This window comes from Leucoraja erinacea, chromosome 9 (assembly GCF_028641065.1).
Source record: "Leucoraja erinacea ecotype New England chromosome 9, Leri_hhj_1, whole genome shotgun sequence".
Lineage (NCBI taxonomy): Eukaryota > Metazoa > Chordata > Chondrichthyes > Rajiformes > Rajidae > Leucoraja > Leucoraja erinaceus.
This window is the reverse complement of record NC_073385.1, coordinates 44,401,073-44,423,251: the sequence shown is the minus strand read 5'-3', so window position 1 is coordinate 44,423,251 and position 22,179 is coordinate 44,401,073. Positions and strand designations below refer to the sequence as shown.

The window sequence follows — 22,179 nt, the reverse complement described above, 5'->3', positions numbered from 1 at the left end:
TCCAGTTCCTTGTTAGATTGTGCTTCAGATCACAATAACCCAATGATAGAAAGGACGTGTCCTATGTCACCTTTGGTTCCATCAGTAGTCACTATGTCACCTTTGGTTCCATCAGTAGTCATTGATGGAGGGTGGCACAGTGGCGCAACGGTGGAGTTGCTGCTTTACAGCGGCAGAGACCCGGGTTCGATCCTGACGACGGGTGCCGCTTGTGTGGAGTTTGTACGTTCTCCCTGTGATTGCATGTGTTTCCTCCGGGTGCAGGTTTGTAGTTAATTGGCTTCTGTAAATTGTCCCTAGTGTGTAGGAGGCGAACCTGGGAGAACGTAGAACTAGCAATATGGGTGATCACTGGTCGGTGCGGACTTGGTGGGTCGAAGAGTCTGCTTCCATTCTGTATCTCTGAAAACTAAATCTTTAAATCTGTGTCATTTAGTTCTGAACCTTCTTTCCGTGCAATCAATTTCTCCTCATTTATCATGTCAAAGTGTTTTATAATGATTCAGCATAAATGTCTTGCTGTTGTCCTTTGCGCTTCTGTTAAATAAGGCAGGAGTCCACTTTTAATACCCTTATTATAGCCTTTTCACATTGTTTTGCATCCTTCAAAGAATTGTATACCCTCAGTCCTGGGTTTGTTACTACACTCGCTTTAAAATCCCACCATCTAATCATATTACTTCTCCATTTGTCTTACAAACTAACCCCGGCGCCGTCCTTGAAAACCTCCTCTCTATCTCTCCCAGTGGTTTTCCCAACCAGCCTAAAGTGCAGGTTCTCAAACTTCTATACGATACTCTAGCTGCGGTATAACTAGCCCCTTGCAGCATGTTAACATTACATGCTTGGTTTTCTGCTCGTGCTTTGATTTAGAAAGCCAGATGCCTTATGCATTTTTAAACCGTCATCTCCAATTGCCATACCATCGTTAAAGATCTGTGAAGATGGGTCCCTGTGCACTTGTGGTCCCTTCAAAACACTATTGTTCAGGTTCTCTTGTATCTCCATAAAATTCCTCCCCGAGCAAATGACTTATTAAAAAGAAGTTGATGTGCAGCCACGGTGGCGCAGCTATAGAGTTGCTGCTTTACAGCACTTACAACACCGGAGACCCGGGTTCGATCCCGACTACGGGTGCTGCCTGTACAAAGTTTGTATCTTCTCCCTGTGACTGAGATCTTTGGTTTCCTCCCACACTCCAAAGACGTACAGGTATATACAGTGCCCTCCAAAATGTTTGGGACAAAGACCCATCATTTATTTATTTGCCACTGTACACAATTTGATATTTGCAACAGAAAAAATCCCATGTGGTTAAAGTGCACATTGACAGATTTTAATAAAGGCCATTTTTATACATTTTGGTTTCACTATGTTGAAATTACAGCAGTGTTTATACATAGACCCCCATTTCAGGGCACCATAATGTTTGGGACACAGCAATTTCATGAAAATGAAAGTAGTCATGTTTAGTATTTTTTTGCATATCCTTTGCATGCATTGACTGCTTGAAGTCTGCAATTCATGGACATCACCAGTTGCTGGGTGTGTTCTCGGGTGATGAACTGCCAGGCCTGTATTGCAGCCATCTTTAGCTTACACTTGTTTTGGGGGCTAATCCCCTTCAGTTTTCTCTGATAGTGTGAGGCGCGGTTACCCAGATGATACCAATGTTTACAGAGCTCTGTTTAATAAACTAAACAGCAGAGGGGGATGTTACCGCTGAGAAATGCTGATCAGCAGTTGCAGAGACCTGAAATCTCAGCAAGAATTCGGAAAATGTCCAATAAATCAGGCAGCATCCACAGGGAGACCAAAACTAAATTAATATTCCAAATGGATAACCATGCAGTAATTATCCACTTGGAATATTCATTTAGTTTTGGCACAAACAAGACAAATTAGTCACTTGAAATTGCTGTATTGGTTAAGTGCCTTGGTGGAAAATGACGTACTGTTCCTCAAGCTTATTTTAGTCTTTGTCCGATTTTCAAATGCTGTCTAAAGATTCAGAATAAATATTTTGAAATATTTTTATATGGCATAAATGTTGAACCTTGTTTGAGAATCAGGAAGTTATTCATCATATGTTAATTTTAAATCTGAGATTGATAGATGCTTCATGTTCAAAGGTATGAAAGGAAACGGGGTCATAAAGGACATCAGATTAGCCATCATCTCATTGAATAAAGCAGCAGATTTTAGGGGATAAATAACCACCTCCCATTCCTATATACCAGTGACCTTGTTTTGTGGGTCAGACATTGCAGCTGAAAATTATACAACAGCATCCTTTCAAGTTGTAAGTTTACTTCAGTTTAGAGATATAGCGTGGAAACGGGTCTTTCAGCCCACCGAGTCTGCGCTGACCAGCGATCGCCCTTACACTAGTTCTATCTTACTCACGAGGGAAAATTTACAGAAGCCAATTAACCTACAAACTTGTATGTCTTTGGAATGTGTGAGGAAACCGGCACACCCGGAGAAAACCCACACGGTCACAGGGAGGACGTACAAACTCCGTACAGACAAGCATCTGTAGCCAGGATCGAACCCCGGGTCTCTGGTTCTGTAAGTCAGCAACTCCAGCAATGTAGCACCGTACTGCCCTATGCCTGTTAGGACGGAGCTGGAAAAAATAGTTCACCATGTGCCTACTGAGTAAAAGTGGAAATTATCAAATATCTTTCAAGAATAACTGCAATACTGTTGTCAGCAGAAATTGCTGACCGCCTTTGTCCCACTTAAATTTCAAACTTAGCTTTTTAACTTTGAAGCATATCCGAATGATAGGGAATGCATTAATTGTCAAAATTATATAAACGCTCTTCCTTTGACACCCTGTTTCAAATCACAGTGGTTTATAGTTGAGGCCTGACAGATAGTTAGGAATGCATTCATAACAGAGATATATATATCAAGGATCTTAAACACGCAAAGTTCTGAAACCCCATTAACAGATAAATTGTATAAATAGGAATAAGTAACCGTGCAATTGGAGATCTGAAGATCTCACTGAGTTATAGATTCTATCTGCACCGAAACAGATTTTTAAAGAGAGTGCTGTGGGTGCCATTGATAACATGGTTCTGGGAAAACCTACATTAGGTTCCTGGTAGATGTCAAGTTACTTGATGCAGGAGGGATATCAATGGATGACCAATTATTCAAGTCACTTTGAAAAGCAAAAGGGAAAAGAGCAGTCATGATTCCTGGCAACATTGCATTTGACTCATACAGGCATTTGACTCGTGCAGGGTTAGTTGCCGCTGTTAACTTTTACAATTTTACACTTGTTCATTTGTATTGAGACACAGGGTAGATTTTATTAGATTGCATTTCCACGTGTTGAACCCAAAAAATTGCAGATAAAGGTACTTTTTCTGATGAGCTATTTTAGTTCAAGTATATCTTTACTAAAAAAAAAATCAAATAACATTAAATAATATCAGTAAATCCTGTGTGTATGCGCACATTAAAACTAGTAAATTGTGTGTGTGTGTGTAATAATTTTAAATGAAACCTCTGTCCTCCATGAACTCATTCTATAGAATGAATTTGTTATTTATTTTCTTTCAGTGAAGTTAGATCATTGGTCTGTAAAAACGAAGAAAGGCTACCAGTGGATCAGTGGGCCATCTATTCCCATGGAAGGGAAAAGCATTAATGATGCAACAAGACAGACATTTTCATTGTTACAAGGTATTTTATTAATGTTTTTACATTTCTGCTTTGAAAAGTTCAAATAACCTCTTTTTATTGCAAAATGTATTATAATAATGGATTACAAGTCTAGGCATAGATTTGGAAAATGCTACTGTCCTTAACTTCAGAGCAACAATATCTTGCTAAGATCAAATGTCCCATTATGTGTAAAAGAAATGACTTGTAGTCTATTTCCCCCAAAGTAATGATGTACATGACACAGGCAGATGTAGTGGAACGTTTTGAATTCGGAATAATATATCCTGATAGAGCCAACCTCTCCTTTGTTATGTGCTGTAGAATAAAGATAATTCTAATCACATTCTAGGATTTAGGGTAAAAATGGTGCTAACACTTCAAGACTTACAAAAATTGACATTTACAGCATAATGGCTTATGTGAAATAAAGATATACATCAGCATACATACATTCTACATTTGCAGTGGCTTTCTCCAATAGCATTATCTGTATCCCAGCATAAATGTTTAACAACATTGTTCCATCTGTGCAGATCAGAGCAAAAGGAGAAAATAAATGTGATTGAAAAACTTCTCTCAGAATATATTAATGTATATTTTTCTTTTGATTAAAGTTTGTTTTGTTTTATTGCAGTGGAATTGGAAATGAAAGATTATACGTTGTCAGATATTGTACTGCTTCACCTGTACATAAAGGACATAAGTGACTTTGGCATCATAAACTCAGTGTATCAATCCTACTTCAACCTAAACCCACCTGCAAGGTAATGGAAATGCTATCTTTGGCCATTTTGACTGATGAATTTTACTGTTTCATAAACATAAATGCTGTTGGATTGAAAAATATTAAGCAAGTTGAGAGGGAGAGTGAAAACAATGCATCTTTCTAAAATCTGACAAATACCCATTCATGTAAAAAAATTACCAGGCTACTCCCTATAAAATAGGTAATAAATTCATTTACTCTGTCTTTTAACAATGCACAATATTTTTTACTTTGTTATTGGAAAACAGGTTCAATGTAACTAAATCTCTTATGATCAACAGAGGAAAAAATGCAGAATTATGTTGCAGAATGTCATTCTTGATCCTTAAGCGTGGCATGGTAGCACAGCCGTAGAGTTGCTGTCTTACAGCGCCAGGGACCCGGGTTCAATCCTGACTACGGGTGCTGTCTGTATGGAGTTTGTACATTCTCACCGTGCCTGCGTGGGTTTTCTCTTGGTACTCTGGTTTTGTCCCACTCTCCAAAGACGTAGAGGGCTGTAGGTTAATTGGCTTTGGTAAAATTGTAAATTGACCCTAATGCTTGTAGGATAGTGTTAGTGTGCGGAGAGTACTGGTCGGCGCAGACTCGGTTGGCTGAAGGGTCTGTTTCTGCTCTGTATCACTAAACTAAACTAAACAAGAATGCAGTATTTCAACAAACAATACTTAATTAATCTGATATGGATAAAGAGGCCATTCAGCCCATCAGCTCCATAACACTGCTCCCAGCATGCTGATCCTATCAGTTTAAATATTTTATTTTCCTATAATACTGAAAGTTATTCTTTCTCATGCTCATCCACTTCGCTGTTTAAATTATTAAACAGCCTGTGTTATATGCCGGCATTGCAGCTTTCAAAAGCATGAGGATCAAAAATCTGGCCTTAACCCCAACTTGATTTTCCAAATTTCTAATGAAATTCAGTGCTGACTTCCAGAGATTCTGTGTAAAAGCTTGTTGTCAAAGGAAGAGCAACCGCAGATGTCTTGCTTATTATAGGGGCTGTCCAACTTGGGCGACCTAACCCGCGAGTTCTGGCAAGCTTGCCCTCAACTCATACTCGCAGTATGGTCGACACAAGATCGTAGGTGGTCTTTGTAACTCTCCTTCATGCTCGAGAGTAGTCCCCGTGTACTCAAGGCCTCAGCTAGGTCGCGGTGTATTTTTCAACATGTATAAAAGTGCCTGTGAGTAAAAAAGGTCGCCATGGAAAAAATCAATATTTTTTTTACTCGTAGGTTTAGTCGTTCTAGGTCGGCATGTTATTCGTAGGTAATCGAGGGTTGTCGAAGGTAGTCGTAGATAGTCTTCATCATAGTCGAAGGGAGGTCGAAGGAGGTCATCTTCATCCCACTAGTCGATGCTAGTCTTCAACATAGTCGTAGGAGGTCTTCAACATGACATATTTTCAAACACTCCTAAACTCTTCTAAACTTGCCAATTAGGTCGTCCAAGTGGGACAGCCCCTTGTTATCGCTTTTGAAAAAATCTATGCACAGTTGACATGTCTATCTTGTTATCTACCCAAGCCTCTGACTTTATTTTTAGTTTACTTTACTTTGGATGTACAGTGCAGAAACAGACCTTTTGGCCCACTGAGTCCATGCCAACCAGTCACCACCCCGTACACTCGCATAATCCTACACAGTAGGGACAATTTACAATTTTACTGTAGCCAATTAATCTACAAATCTGTACCTCTTTAGAGTGTGGGAGGAAACCAGAGCACCCAAAGAAAACTCAAGTGGTCACAGGGTGAACATACAAACTCTTTTCAGACAACTTCCTTGGTCAGGATCGAACCCGGGTCTCTGGCGCTATGAGGCAGCAATTCTGCCACTGTGCCGCACTGACTTTCTTCTTTTAATTAGAACGTTTATAATCTCTCTCACTCCGTACACATTCCCAACTTCCGAAGGTACAATCGGTACTGTGGCATTCTTGCCATACAACATGTTTGGGGTTAGCAACAAACCAGTGTAGGTTCAGGTCACTCCCAATGGAAATGATGCACTGTTCTTCAATTTTAATCCTTGCCAAGTAAAAAGAACATCCGAAGCAAGAATACAACATACCAGAATCGCGAACAACACTTAAACGTTGAAATGTAATAGTATTCTATTTTTTTAACATTGGTGAAATATTTTGAGTTTGTCTCAGCCACGAGCCTGATCAGCATTCCTTTGAAAGTGAGTCCAGGTGCGCTTAGCTGTTCTTATTGCCCAGAATGGAATCTTTCAGATTGGGAATAATTCCAGTTTAAAAAACAAATTTCATGGCTCTCAGAAACAAGAAAAAATGTTCAACTGAGGTACAAATAACAATGGTTTTACTCATTCATAATTAAAATGTCTTCCATTAATTAGCTTTGTTGGTACTTTTATAGTTTCTTGAAAAGATACAGTCTTAGATGAAGCAAGTAAGCATCACCAGAATTGACACGGTTAAACTAAAAGCAGATTAAATACCAAGTATGACTAGAGTTTAACACAATTTATGATTTATCGAGTTGCAGGAGGAAAGAAAGATTTATTAATTTTGAATTGTAGCAAAAGAATTTGTTAAATTGTATCATGTTAGTGAATCTTCTTTTGAATGCTGTGAAGACATAGCATTGAAGACATAAGGAAAAGGAAGAATGAGGTTGAAATATTTGGAGTTTGAAGAACAGATGGAAAGTGAAACGTAACGCAAATCATGCCAGCGCTAGTACAATTTACCAGACAAGGGTTGACACTGCCTATTCTAACAGATGTGCACATTTATAACACACTTCTACAAAAGTTTTCTTCTGAAAGGGAAACTTTAATTCTGAAAGAAAGCATGTTTTTTTCGACTTTGACTCATCAGTTTCGGTCAGAAACAGACCTGTATCATAGATCGTAACGTGAAAAAAAGGTTTGTTGTTTATGACTTCTTGTCACAAAAGGAAACGTCACCTATTAAAGATTTGGAACACTGGAAGAGTTTTTATTGGGAGATGTTTTGGGATATATTTAATTTCCAAAATTTGATTTCATATCTAAAGCTGCCAAAAAAATTGCTAAAGGGCTCTTGTTATCGTGAACATTTTAAATAAAATGTCCCAAGTTGAAATGCTGCTTCTTCTGTTCTATCTATTCACAGAAGCACACATAGATGGACACATGGTTTACCCAGTCAAAATAAATCTGAAGTGTCTGTGATCGGTCTGTAAATAATGGTAGTACAGATGTCTAACTAGGTTTCTCTCTGCTTCCATCTGGTCCGGGTGAAGAGACATCTAGAACTCCAGTAAACTAGACATCTAGAACTCTGGACAATGGAATATGGTTGTTAATTATCTTTTCCTATACTTCCTGACTGATTTTGTCTAAAGAAGGGTCCCAACCCGAATTGTTACCTATCCATTCCTTCTGCAGATGCTACCTGCACCGCTGAGTTCCTCCAAAACATTGTGTTTTTGCCATTGATTCTTGGATCATGCTCTCAATATTGGCAAGTCCAAGGAGCTGATTGTTGACTCCTGGAGGGGAAAACCAGGGATCCACGAACCTGTCTCCATTGATGGGACGGTGGTGGAGAATGTCAACAGCTTCAAGTACCTGGCGTGCATATCTCTAATGATCTGCCTGGGCCCAGCACATCAATACAATCAAAAAGAAAGTCTCTACTTCCTTTGAAGATTGAGGAGATTCTGTCTATCAATGAATAGTCTCTTGAACTTGTACAGCAGTACAATAGCGAGCTGGTTGCAACTTTAATGCACGGGAAAGGAGACAATAGGTGCAGGAGTAGGACATTCAGCCCTTCGAGCCAGCACCGCCATTCAATGTGATCATGGCTGATCATCCACAATCAGTACCCCATTCCTGCCTTCTCTCCATATCCCCTGACTCCGCTATTTTTAAGAGCCCTATCTAGCTCTCTTTTGAAAGCATCCAGAGAACCAGCCTCCACCGTCTTCTGAGGCAGAGAATTCCACAGACTCACCACTCTCTGTGAGAAAAAATGTTTCCTCGTCTCCGTTCTAAATGGCTTACTCCTTATTTTTAAACTGTGGCCCCTGGTTCTGGACTCCCCCAACATCGGGAACATGTTTCCTGCCTCTAGCGTGTCCAAGCCCTTAACAATCTTCTATGTTTCAATGAGTTCCTCTCTCATCCTTCTAAACTCCAGAGTGTACACGCCCAGCTGCTCCATTCTCTCGGCATATGATAGTCCCGCCATCCCGGGAATTAACCTTGTAAACCTACGCTGCACCCCCTCAATAGCAACAATGTCCTTTCTCAAATTAGGGGACCAAAACTGCGCACAATACTCCAGGTGTGGTCTCACGAGGGCTCTGTACAACTGCAGAAAAACCTCTTTGCTCCTATATTCGATTCATCTTGTTATAAAGGCCAACATGCCATTTGCTTTCTTCACTGCCTGCTGTACCTACATGCTTACTTTCAGTGACTGATGTACAAGGACCCCCAGATCCCGTTGTACTTTCCCTTTTCCCAACTTGATGCCATTTAGATAGTAATCTGCCTTCCTGTTTTTGCTACCAAAGTGGATAACCTCACATTTATCCGCATTAAACTTCTTCTGCCATGCATATGCCCACTTCCCCAACCTGTCCAAGTCGCCCTGCATTCTCATAGCATCCTCCTCACAGTTCACACTGCCACCCAGCTTTGTGTCATCTGCAAATTTGCTAATGTTACTTTGAATCCCTTCATCCAAATCATTGATGTATATTGTAAATAGCTGCGGTCCTAGCAACGAGCCTTACGGTACCCCACTTGTCACTGCCTGCCATTCTGAAAGGGACCCGTTAATCCCTACTCTTTCTTTCCTGTCTGCCAACCACTTCTCTATCCATATCAGCACTCTACCCCCAATACCATGTGCCCTAATTTTGCCCACTAATCTCCTATGTGGGACCTTATTAAATGCTTTCTGAAAGTCCAGGTACACTACATCCACTGGCTCTCCCTTGTCCATTTTCCGAGTTACATCTTCAAAAAATTCCAGAAGATTAGTCAAGCAATCTTTCTCCTTCGTAAATCCATGCTGACTCAGACCGATTCTGTTACTACTATCCAAATGTTCGGCTATTTCATCTTTTATAATTGACTCCAGCATCTTCCCCACCACCGATGTCAGGCTAACTGGTCTATAATTCAGTTTTCTCTCTCCCACCTTTCTTAAAAAGTGGGATAACATTAGCTACCCTCCAATCCACAGGAACTTATCCCGAGTCTATAGAACATTGGAAAATGATCATCAATGCATCCATGATTTCTAGAGCCACTTCCTCATGCAGACCATTAGGCCCTGGGGATTTATCAGCCTTCAATCCCATCAGTCTATCCAACCTGCCTAATGTGGATTTCCTGCCTAATGTGGATTTCCTTCAGTTCCTCCGTCACCCCAGATCCTCTGGCCACTACTATATCAGGAAGATTGTTTGTGTCTTCCTTAGTGAAGACAGATCCAAAGTACCTGTTCAACTCACCTGCCATTTCCTTGTTCCCCATAATAAATTCACCTTTTTCGGTCTTCAAGGGTCCAACTTTGGTCTTAACTAATTTTTTCCTCTTCACATACCTAAAGTAGCTTTTACTATCCTGCTTTATATTCTTGGCTTGCTTACCTTCGTACCTCATCTACAGACAATGGTAGACACAGCCTCGTCCATCACAGGTACTGACTCAGCCACAGCCCATGGGATCTACAGGAGATGATGCCTCAGAAAGGCAGCCAATATCATCAAATACCCACACCACCCTGGCCACATTCTCATTTCACTACTACCATCAGGAACAAAGTACTGGTGCTTTGAAACTGGTGCCTTGAACCACCAGGTTCAAGAACAACTTATTCCCAGCAACGATCAGACTCTTGAGTATTGCATAATACTAATCTCTGCAACTGCCTTTGGCTGCACTATAGACTTTTCTTTTTGCAAGATTATGGTTACCTAGTATTGCAGTTATTAATTTATTGTATTTTTGATTATTATATCTAATATGTGTGTTGCATTTACGGGCCTGTCAAGCTGCATCAAGTTAAAATGTAATTGTTCTGTTGTTGGTACATATGACAATTAAACACTCCGGATCTACTCTCTTGAAAAACATATAGTACGTAGAAAAACATTGTAAATCAGTACTTTTTATGAATCTGAATCCATTAGTTTATATTCATTTCACCAAACAGTACAACAACCATAAAATTGGATAGCTAGATTGTCAAATTGTGCTAAAATGCACGACAGAAGCAACAAGAGGAAACCAGACTTTTTGTTTAAAAACATGTGTATTTACGAGATCGATGGTGATGTTTTCCCAGGGGTCAGGACTGGTACAGCTGCTTCTTTTTGCCATATGTCTGTGAATAATTTATTCATGGGCCTGCAGGATAACATTTCCAAATTTGTAGATCGTACAATGCTTGAAGGTTTGATGAACAGTGCCAGGTATAGTAATGGAATGTACAGATGGGCCAGCAGAATGGCAGATAAAATGTAATACAGACAAGATTGAAGTGATTCATTTTTGCAGAAGGAGCAAGGCAAGATGCTACAGACTAACTGGTACAGCCAGAGAATAACAGAAAGGCATGTAACTTGGATGTACAAATGCAAACACTTTGAAAAATATATAATTGAGAGAGTCACTAGCCTATAGTTTGGTGGATTATCCCCTTTGCCCTTCTAATAAAGAGGAACAACATTGACTATTCTCCAGTGCTCCGGGACCTCACTGTGGCTCAAGGGGAATGAAAAATGCGTCAAGGCCCTGGCAATCTTCTCTCTTACCTCTCTCAGTAACATGGGATCGATCCCTACAGGCTCCAGGGACATCCCCTTAATATTGTCAACCCCTTCTTCTTGATAACAACATGCTCTGTAATATCAGCATACCCCACACTGATCTCACTGCCCTCCATGTCCTTGTTCTTGGTAAATATTGATGCAAAATACTCATTTTGTTTCTCGCTCACCTCCTCTGATTCTCGTCTTAAACTCCTCCTGTGTCCTTGAGTGGAAAAATGTCCTTAAGCAAATTGACCTTGATGGTGGCATGTGCAATATGCTGGAAACATTAAACGTCAAAACAGTCCACGTGGTAAAAAACTAAGTGTGAAATTCCCCCTGTGTTTTCCTAGAGTTTGTGTGGAAGCCCCGTTACCCGATGGAATATCACTTCAAGTTGATTGCCTTGTACACAAAAGTCAGTCAACTCTCCAGGATATAACACAAGGCCAAAAGGAAGTTATGCACGTTCAGAGTATTTCACATTGGGCACCTGCGAACATTGGACCTTACAGCCAGTCAGTTAAGGTAAGCAACGATGGTGCTTAAGGAGGCTGATGAACTAAGTAAGGAAAAATCCTACTGTACTATATTACACTGAAGGCCAGCATAGTCTTTGTCACAGTAAGTACGCTCTGTCCAGACTGCTTGTTATTTGATGATGCAAATTCAAGGCACCACAAGCCACACGATATTTTGGGAAAAGCACATCTCACGAGTGGGGCGGCACGGTGGTGCAGCAATGGGGTTGCTGCCTTACAGCGCCGGAGTCCCAGGTTCAATCCTAATTACGTGTGCTGTCTGTATGGAGTTTGCACGTTCTCCATGTGACCGAGTGGGATTTCCCCGGGTGCTTCAGTTTCATCCCACACTCCATAGACGTACAGATTTGTAGGTTAAATTGATTCGATAAAGATTGTAAATTCTCCTTCGTGTGTAGGATAGCACTCGTGTATAGGGATAGTTGATCGGCGTAGACTCGGTGGGCCTAAGGCCTTTCTCTACATTGCATCTCTAAACTGAACTAAACTCCAGTGACTACTGTAATTACCTTCGTAGCTGCAGCTCAACAGGGAGGTAAGAACTACTGCTAAATGTGTTTAAAAAACCACAAGCGAAAATCAGACCTTATAAATGTGTGTATTGTGCTGGAAACAAGACTGATGATAGTGACACAGAATAACTATTTAGTTGTAATAATGTTTAAGTAATTTGAGTCATTAAAACCAGCTCATGTTTCTGATATGTAATATTGTACACTGCCATAACAATGGAAACATTTATTGACAGAGCTCTTCACAGCTGCTACTTCTGCTTGGTTTAAGGTACCTGGGGGGCAGGAACCATTTAGATTCTGTTAATAAAGCCTATTTAGGCGACAGACCCACCATTGGGCTGATTTGCTACCAAGGAGAATTTACTGGTTTTTTTTCCTTGCTCTTCTCGAACATCATTGCGTCTTGAGTCATCGTAGAGTATCAACTACAAAGGCTCCTATATGAGACATGAAAGGTGATAGCGCATTGGATTTTTATTTAAGTTTAAGTTGTTCGCAAACTACAAGGAATTCTGCATCATGGGATCATTTCCATTCTGCACCGGACTAAAAATGTAAAAAACCCAATTGGGATTTTTATATTTAAAGAAAGTACATCTGTGAGGGACATAATTTCGTTTAGAGATAGTGCTGAAACAGGTCCTTCGGCCCACCAATTCCATGCTGACCCCATACACTAGCGCTATCCTACACACTAGGCACCATTTACAATCTTTACCGAAGCCAATTCACCTACAAACCTGTACGTCTTTGGAGTGTGGGAGGAAACCGTAGCACCCGGAGAAAACCCATGTGGTCACAGGGAGCACGTACATACTACGTACAGCCAATACTCGCAGTCAGGATCGAACCCTGGTCTTTGGCACTGTAAGGTAGCAACTCTACTGCTGGGCCACTGTACCGCCCATAGTTGACCAAGTGGGCTCGGTTTCAAACCAAGATGCTCGAAGTGAAAGAGTCTCATGGCTAATACTAACTTCTACAGCTTTACTTCCAACAGTGGCACAGCTGGTGGAGCGTCTTGGTTTGAAGAGAGAAGTGGTTGGCAGACAGGAAATAAACAGCAGGGATTAACGGGCCCCTTTCAGAATGGCAGGCAGTGACTAGTGGGGTACTGCAAGGCTCGGTGCTGGGACCGCAGCTATTTACGATATACATCAATGATTTGGATGAAGGGATTCAAAGTAACATTAGCAAATTTGCAGATAACACAAAGCTGTGTGGCAGTGTGAACTGTGAGGAGGATGCTATGAGAATGCAGGGTGACTTGGACAGGTTGGGGGAGTGGGCATATGCATGGCAGATGAAGTTTAATGCGGATAAATGTGAGGTTATCCACTTTGGTAGCCAAAACAGGAAGGCAGATTACTATCTAAATGGCGTCAAGTTGGGAAAAGGGGAAGTACAACAGGATCTGGAGGTACTTGTACATCAGTCGATGAAAGTAAGCATGCAGGTACAGCAGGCAGTGAAGAAAGCAAATGGCATGTGGGCCTTTATAATAAGAGGAATCGAAGATAGGAGCAAAGAGGTCCTTCTACAGTTGTACAGGGCCCTAGTGAGACCACACCTGGAGTGTTGTGTGCAGTTTTGGTCCCCTAATTTGAGGAAGGATTTTCTTGCTATTGAGGGAGTACAGCGTAGGTTTACAAGGTTAATTCCCGGGATGGCGGGACTGTCATATGCTGAGAGAATGGAGCAGCTGGGCTTGTTCACTCTGGAGTTTAGAAGGATGAGAGAGGATCTCGTTGAAACATATGATTGTTAAGGGCTTGGACACGCTAGAGGTAGGAAACATGTTCCCGATGTTGGGGGAGTCATGAACCAGGGGCCACAGTTTAAGAAGGTACACAAAAATGCTGGAGAAACTCAGCGGGTGCAGCAACATCTATGCAGTGAAGGAAATAGGCAATGTTTCGGGCTGAAACCCTTCTTCAGACAGTTTAAGAATAAGGAGTAAGCCATTTAGAACGGAGACAAGGAAACGAGGAGTGGTGAGTCTGTGGAATTCTCTGCCTCGGAGGTCAGTGGAGGCCGGTTCTCTGGATGCTTTCAAGAGAGAGCTAGATAGGGCTCTTAAAAATAGCGGAGTCGGGGGATATGGGGAGAAGGCAGGAACGGGGTACTGATTGGGGATGATCAGCCATGATCACATTGAATGGTGGTGCTGGCTCGAAGGGCCAAATGGCCTACTCCTGCACCTATTGTGTATTGTCTATTGTCTCCCTTGCAGTGCCAGAGACCCGGGTTCAATCCTAACCGGGTGCTGTCTGTGTGGAGTTTGCATGTACTCCCTATGACGGTATGTGTATGCCCCAGATGCTTCCATTTCCTCCCACATTCGAAAGATGTGCAGGTTTGTATGTTAATTAACCCTCTGTAAATTGCTGTTTAGGGGGTGGATGCAAAAGTGGGATAACATAGAACTAGTTTGGAACGATGGTCGGCGTGGACTCGTTAGGCCGAAGGGCCTTTATCTATGCTGTAATTTTCAATTAATATACATCAGCCAGTCTGAGTGCCGAGAAACAATCTCTGTATTTTACAATGAGAATAATAAATGTAGTATTTTAGTAATCTCAGGAGAATATTTTGCCTAAAGCCCAGATTGCAATTATTGTAACGATTATAATTTATAGCTCATTAACTTTTGCTGTTAAATACTTTAGTCAAATTATTATTTTTATGTTTTTTCCTCTTTGATGGTCAATATAATTGACAAGATAAATTACCAGCCCTTATTGACACTAAAGCTGATTTTGACATGCTCCATCAAGAATTGTTCTACGCAGAATAAAATTCTGTGTCTGAACTATCAGTTTAATTTGCCAGTCAAAATGTCTTTCTCAGTTATCAGTGGAAGATAATTAGCCGAGGATCAGTAGAGCAGAGTGCGGAGAAGGTTATAAGGTTTTGTGCTGAAATACTGTACTCTGTGTACAGATCAATTAGGACGCTTAACTTCATTTATAGTACGACAAAATTAATCCCATAAAAATGAGTGATCTCAGAGGAGTCAGTTGTCAGCTTCTGGCAAGATCACTTTGCCATAATCTATTAAAAAGCAGCTTTTATCAAGGCTTGCCTTTGTCATATTTTATGGATTTTTTCCATAAACACTGCCTATACTTCATAAATGTCTCAATTTTCTAGTCTATTAACATGACTTCAAAAGCAATTGATAAAAGGACAGTGCTTGCATGAAATAATACACCAATAACTTGAGGTGCTAAAGGCAATAACAGTGGTTAGACATCTTCACATGGCTTGCGAAGTAAAACAGCTCTAGAATATAACTCACTGCCTGTTGACCAAAAATGATTAATCAAATTAATTGGGAATTGTAAAGATATCCATTCCTGTATTTTCTAAAATATTTTGTTTTTTTTTAATATTATTACATTTTATGGTAAAAAAAGCAACAGTAGAAAATAAACCTGCAAATCTAATCACCTCACTTCAGATAATTGTCATGGCTTTATCTAAAAATAGTCTTGGAAGTCAGCATTTTGCTATAATTCCATGTAAATGGCAATGCGAGAGAATGCAATCATTGTTCTGCAATCATTAAAAGTGAAAAGAACAAGTAAAATAATTCTTCATTCTGAAGAAGCATTCCGACCAGAAATGTCACTTCCATGTTCTCCAGAGATACTGCCTGAGTTACTCCAGCACTTTGTGGCCGTTTGTGTAAACTAGCAATTGCAGTTCCTTGGTTCTACGATAAAATAATTCTGCCCTATTTAATTAATAACAATTGAGTCATCTATGTTTTTCCTTTCTTTTTTAAATTACATTGCCCACATGCAATAAAAATTTAAATAAGTCCACCCAAAAATGTAATGGTTCCTGACATTATCAATTGCTCATGATCCCACGGCTTTTTATGATTTTTTGCTCAGCTTGCTGGATTTTACTACACAGTTGTTGGAAAGATGCCAACTGGATGTCTAACTAATATCCATTATGATGTGATTTTGATATGTCCTGTGCATACACCATTTTTAAAAAGAACGTGTAATATATGGCTGACGTTGATGTAAAATGATTGGAAAACGCTCACAACATATCGACTAGCAGATACTTGTTTTGCCAATGAGTTGTAAGATTTCTTTTCCAAAAGCTAAATTATTTAAATTTAATTGGAGTTATCTAAAGTAGTGAACTACCTAGGCCTTTCTCTCAGTTCAATCACTTATTTCAGATGAGGAAGTCAGGCAAGACATAAGGAACAATAGACTTAAGAAATAAGAAATAAAGCTGAACTGTAAGGTTGATCGAGTGCAGACATCTATAGAAATACAAAGTAGTCACAGCACAAGCACGGACACTTGGTTTTGGCAGCATTGACACCGCATGCAGATAATCTAATTGCACTTATGTGCTCTGTTCTTTTATTCCTTCCCCCTTTCACCTTCAATCATTTTTGTGGTCTAATTTTGAAAATTAGCACAGGTTTTCACTCAGCCAGTACTAATAGCAGCAAGTATTACAGTCTCATAGATTGCAAAGATTGTTCTTCTGCTCCATGTTCTAAATCTCTTGCATTTCATTTCTCATGTTTTACTTCCCTTTCAACTGCCAGGCTTGCCTTGAAATTACGTTGTATACAAATCTTTGTTTCTGGGAAGACACTGGAATTATGTGGAAGATAGACACAAAATACTGGAGTAACTCAGCGGGTCAGGCAGCAATTTCCGGTCAATTAGGTCTGAAGAAGGGTCTCTGCCCGAAATGTCACCTGTTCCTTTTCTCCAGAGATGCTGCCTGATCCGCTGAGCTACTCCAGCATTTTGTGTCTATCTTTGGTGTATACTAGCATCTGCAGTTCCTTCCTACACAATGGAATTATATGGTTTGGTGCCTCACCCTAGACCAACGTTTCTCAACCGGGGTCCCGCAGTTTTTTTTTCATTGTCAATAAACTTGAGAAAAACTTTATTTTTTGCTTAAACCAGTTATCAGGGAAATATATTATGTTTGCCTTATGAACGTTAACTTTATGAAAGAGATTTAATAAAGATATATAATAGTTTTAATGTACATATAATAGTTTTAATGTAGGGGTTCCCTGATACATGAAAGTTATTTCATGGGTTCCGCAAGGGTAAAAAGGGTGAGAAATGCTGCCCTGGACTTTAGTTTGAACATTTTCCATACAAATCTTACTTGTATGCATGATGCATTTTTGGTGCCAGACAGCCAAATAATGACATCATTCATTAAGAGCGTTCGCAGGTGATAATCGATCACACTTGTCATAGCTCCTTTAGTTTAGTTTATTATTGTCTCTTGTACCGAGGTACAGTGTAAAGTTCTTTTGGCGCGTGCTATCCAGTCAGCGAAAAGACTACATGATTACAATCAAGCCGTCCACAGTGTACAGATACGGGATAAAGAGAATAACGTTTCGTGCAAGATAGAGCCCAGTAAAAGTCTGATTAAAGATAGTTTGCAGGTCTTAAATGAGGTAGATGGTAAGTCAGGACCGCTCACTAATTGGTGATAGGATGGTTCAGTTACCTGATAATAGAAGTTTCTCTTCTGTAATTGCTTGCTCACAACCCAACAAGGTTTTAAAAGTGCTTGCCATGACTCTCGAACTATCTTTAATCGGACTTTACTGAACTTTATCTTGAACTAAATGTTATTCCCTTTATCTTGTGTTCTTACACTGTGGTTGTCTTGACTGTAAGCATGTATAGTCTTTCCACTGACTCGTTAGCATGCAACAAAAAGCTTTTCACTGTACCCGAGGTACACTTGACAATAAACAAAACTAAAAGATAAATAAATAACTTTAAAAAAAGAACCTGCCTGAGAAGATCCTTCCAGCCCACATCTAATACAACAAAAGAAACCCACCATCACTCCCTCCCACCCTCCGACCTTTGCCTTTATCTCCTTCAACACTAATTGCAGCCCTGATCTGACTGAGTCAACCCAGACTTCTGACCAACCATTGTAGGTATTGGCATCAGAACAATCCTCGCCCAACCTCTTCCCAACTGATCCATGATATTCCTATCACTCAGAGCTCCCAATCCATCCACCCCCACCCTCGACACACAACCCTGGCCTTGATTTCCTTTGTGTTATTCCTTGATGCAACATGCAAAGAAAAGGGTCTTCCTGGGTTGGGTAAACTCAGACCATCCTGGGACTTTGAACACAATTGAATTTCCAAGGCCAAAATGGTTGTTGGAGGCTGTACATGCCTCGTGGGCACTGAGGAAATTCTAAGCATCTGTTTACATTCTCTGTAACAATTATCAGCACCGTTGTTGTACGACCAACACATTGTCTATGTTTCACTGCAAAATGCCCCATGTGTAGGAAGGAACTGTAAATGCTGGTTTATACTGAAGATAGGCTCAAAATGCTGGAGTAACTCAGCGGATCAGGCAGCATCTCTGGAGAAAAGGAATAGCCAACATTTCGTGCCAGAACCCTTCTTCAGATTGAAAGATAGCGAAGGTCAGAACAAAACAGGGCCGGCAACAGATGACCTTAGGTAGCGTGGAATCTATAATGGCACATTGTTGGCTGGAGAAGATGTGCTAACGACAGGGATACAGGGATGCAAATGCCCCCGCTTGTCATGTAATTACAAATTTAAAGCAAACCTCTGTTGCATTGCTAATATTTGTTATAATAATAATAATAACTTTATTTATAAAGCACTTTAAACAACTGCAGTTGCCACAAAGTGCTGTACATGAGAACTCATGGACAAGAAGTTATTACAAACCATTAAAAACCGTAAAACAAAGGACTATAAAACAGTAAAAATTAAAAGACATTAAAAGCACTAAAAACAGGAGCAATGTCCTGTTGATGGTTCTTTCTGGAATCACCGCAGCACTTGTGGTGTTGATGCTTCAGACAGTATCGCCCATGAAAATGCATTGCTTTGGATAAGAAATAATGGTACTGCAGCTTTGTAGTCAGATTGCCATGATTAAAATTATTTGGAGGTAGTATTGACAGTCCATACAGCTAGTTTCAGATGTGTGCACAGATTTCCCTTGTGTTGTGCTTCAAACCTCTTATTTTAAGATGACATTTAAATGTAGAAGAGCTACTTCAAGCAGGAAATATTCCAATCTTGCTTTCCCCCTTCTGCCAAGAGATTCATGATTTCATCTAGCCCGAGACCAAGCAGATCATGTTTAATGCTGTAAAGCAGTGTATTGTATTCAGTTGGCTAAATATTCGCTGTGGGCTAAGTTTGGATTTAATAAAATTGGCTCTGCAGCATTAGCTCTAAAGCAGAAGAGTTTTAGGAGATGTAAAAGATCAAACAGCCAACAGGACAGAGTAGGCTTTCTCTGTGGTGAACAACAATATGAGAAGTTTCCATCATCAGATCGCCAGAGGACTAAGACTAGGATCAGCTACACATTGCATGGTACTCAGATTTCTCGGCCCACCCACTCCCCTTCACTTCACAAGGAAAGTGTCATATGATATACAGCTACAGACTCAACAGGTTTCTTAAGTAAAAAGACAATAAGATGCAAGTCCGGATCCCAAAACTATATTTTGGAAAAAGTGGTGGATTTGATTTTTCATTGGTATCAACTGCCGAAAAAAGGTGTGGAATGGTTAGAAATGGGGATGAGCACTTGAGCAAGTTTATTTTCAGCTTGATCTGGTCAGCTGCAATATAAGTGGAGATGCAGGGTCACCTGCTATAAGCCGACAGGGTCCAGGGTTTAGATATGGGTTTAGGTTGAGTTTATTATTGTCACGTGCACCAAGGTACAGTGAAAGGCTTTTTTGTTGTGTGCTAACCAGTCAGCGGAAAGACTATACATGATTACAATCGAACCGTGTACAGATACATGAAAAGGGGAATAATTTTTGTGCAAGATAAAGTCCAGTAAAGTCTGATTAAAGATAGTCCGTTGGTCTCCAATGAGGTAGATGGTAGGAGATGTGAAGTTGGGCAGCCACACGTCCACATGCTACACAGTATTTCACTCCATCCCTGAACTTTTTTACACCTTTTTTTTAAAAAGATAGCAAGGTGCCCATTTCCCGCCTCGGCAGTTTTAATCAGAAACTGGATAACTGTGCATGAACGAGGTTGGAGTGAGACCTCTGACAGAGGGGAATAATGCAATCCCAAGATGTTAGATCAAGATCAGAAAACAGATAATGAAGATTCTCTTCAAAAATATACACCTCGTATGTGAACAATCCGAATACTAAAACTGAAGGATTTTCTTAAGATCTATACCAATAAACCAACTGCCTTTGTGCTGTACCTACAGTAAATCAGTTTTACTTATCACCTCCTTGTATTTTAACTAAATGAAGAAAGGATCAGACATTTTCCTGTCCAAATAAAAATTGGACACCACTAATTATAAAATCATAATTGCCATGATCATTAAAGTTATTCGATATCAAAATGATGGAAAATATATTTCTGAGAACCTGCTGTTTTGCCACCAATTTGGTTTCAAAGGAAAATTATTTTTGATCTCCCATGCTAGGGTGCAGAAATGGAAGCGTTATATTTATCAGTCACTCAAAGTTTATAACATTTTTATTCCTTGTCGTTCCGGCCTCATTTGGAGCTGATTGTGCACCTATACAAGTGTGAGCTGTATCATCTTAAAGGGACAAATGCAACGTAGTCAAGAAATCTCAGCAGGGAACCATTAGGAGTGTGTGCTTTAGACCCAATCTGTTCCAAGTTTTGTTTCAAGTTGGTGAATGTCATGAAAAATGTGTGTTGTCTGTGATGGAACCACCGCCTCAAAAATAATTAACTTTCCATCTGAAAAGCAAGCATCAGAAAGAACAGTGAAGGCAGATTTGGACAATGGATGTGTAAAATCTGTAGCTTTTACTGCTTAGCTGACGTATATCTCCACATATAAAGATATTTTATTGTTCAGATTCTTTACGTACACAATTACAAATTGGTCAATTACAAATTTTCAGCATCTTGACTTAAATATAGATTGAAATCTGCAGAGGTTAAACCAATGAGACTAGGTGGTTGAAAAAGAGACTGGGAATCCTTTGAAGACAACTGTAATACTAGATCCTGTATCTATGCAATTACAGACACTGAGAGATGAAATCATCTACACCTGTTTGGCAACTGACAGAGAGAGTTTGTCTTTTGTTCCTGGACTCAATCCAGTCAAGTTTCAGGAACCACATAACCTCAAAGAGAATAGCATTCACAAACATAGAAACACAGAAAAATGGGTGCATGAGTAGACCATTCGGCCCTTCGAGCCAGCACCACCATTCAATATGATCATGGTTGATCATCTAAAATCAGTACCCTGTTCCTGCTTTTTCCCCATATCCCTTGATTCCTTTAGCGCTAAGAGCTAAATCTTTCTTGAAAACATCCAGTGAATTGGCCTCCACTGTCTTCTGTGGCAGAGAATTCCACAGATTCACAACTCTGGGTGAAAAAGGTTTTTCCTCATCTCAGTCTTAAATGCCCTACCCCTTATTCTTAAACTGTGACCCCTGGTTCTGGACTCCCCCAACATCGGGAACATTTTTCCTGCATCTAGCCTTTAAGACTTTTATATGTTTCTATATGATCCACTCTCATCCTTCTAAATTCCAGTGAATACAAGCCCAGTCAACCCATTCTTTCATCATAGCCGCACTCCAACTAATATCATACGGAAGAGAGCCTTCTAGATAAGACACTCACTGGGCCAGGCAGCATATGTGAAGAGATAAATCATGGTAATATTTCAACTTGATGACCTTTCGTTAGCCGAAAACCCCATTGAATCTTACCGAATAATAAAATGACTAGATAGAGTGGAAGTGGAGAGGATGTTTCCACTAGTGGGAGAGCCTAGGGCCAGAGGGCACAGCCTTAGAATAAAATGA

The 22,179-nt window shown here is 40.2% G+C and overlaps 1 protein-coding gene across 4 annotated transcripts in view; it reads left to right on the top strand.

The window, feature by feature from the left end:
* The window catches only part of dph6 (diphthamine biosynthesis 6), a 264,965-nt gene that overhangs the window by 142,866 nt on the left and 99,920 nt on the right, over window positions 1–22,179 (top strand). For all 4 annotated transcript variants that reach the window (XM_055640695.1, XM_055640694.1, XM_055640696.1 and 1 more), the window contains 3 exons: window positions 3,580–3,702; window positions 4,319–4,448; window positions 11,594–11,768. In XM_055640695.1, the coding sequence (XP_055496670.1) occupies window positions 3,580–3,702; window positions 4,319–4,448; window positions 11,594–11,768 (428 nt within the window). The remainder of the gene's footprint in view (window positions 1–3,579; window positions 3,703–4,318; window positions 4,449–11,593; window positions 11,769–22,179) is intronic.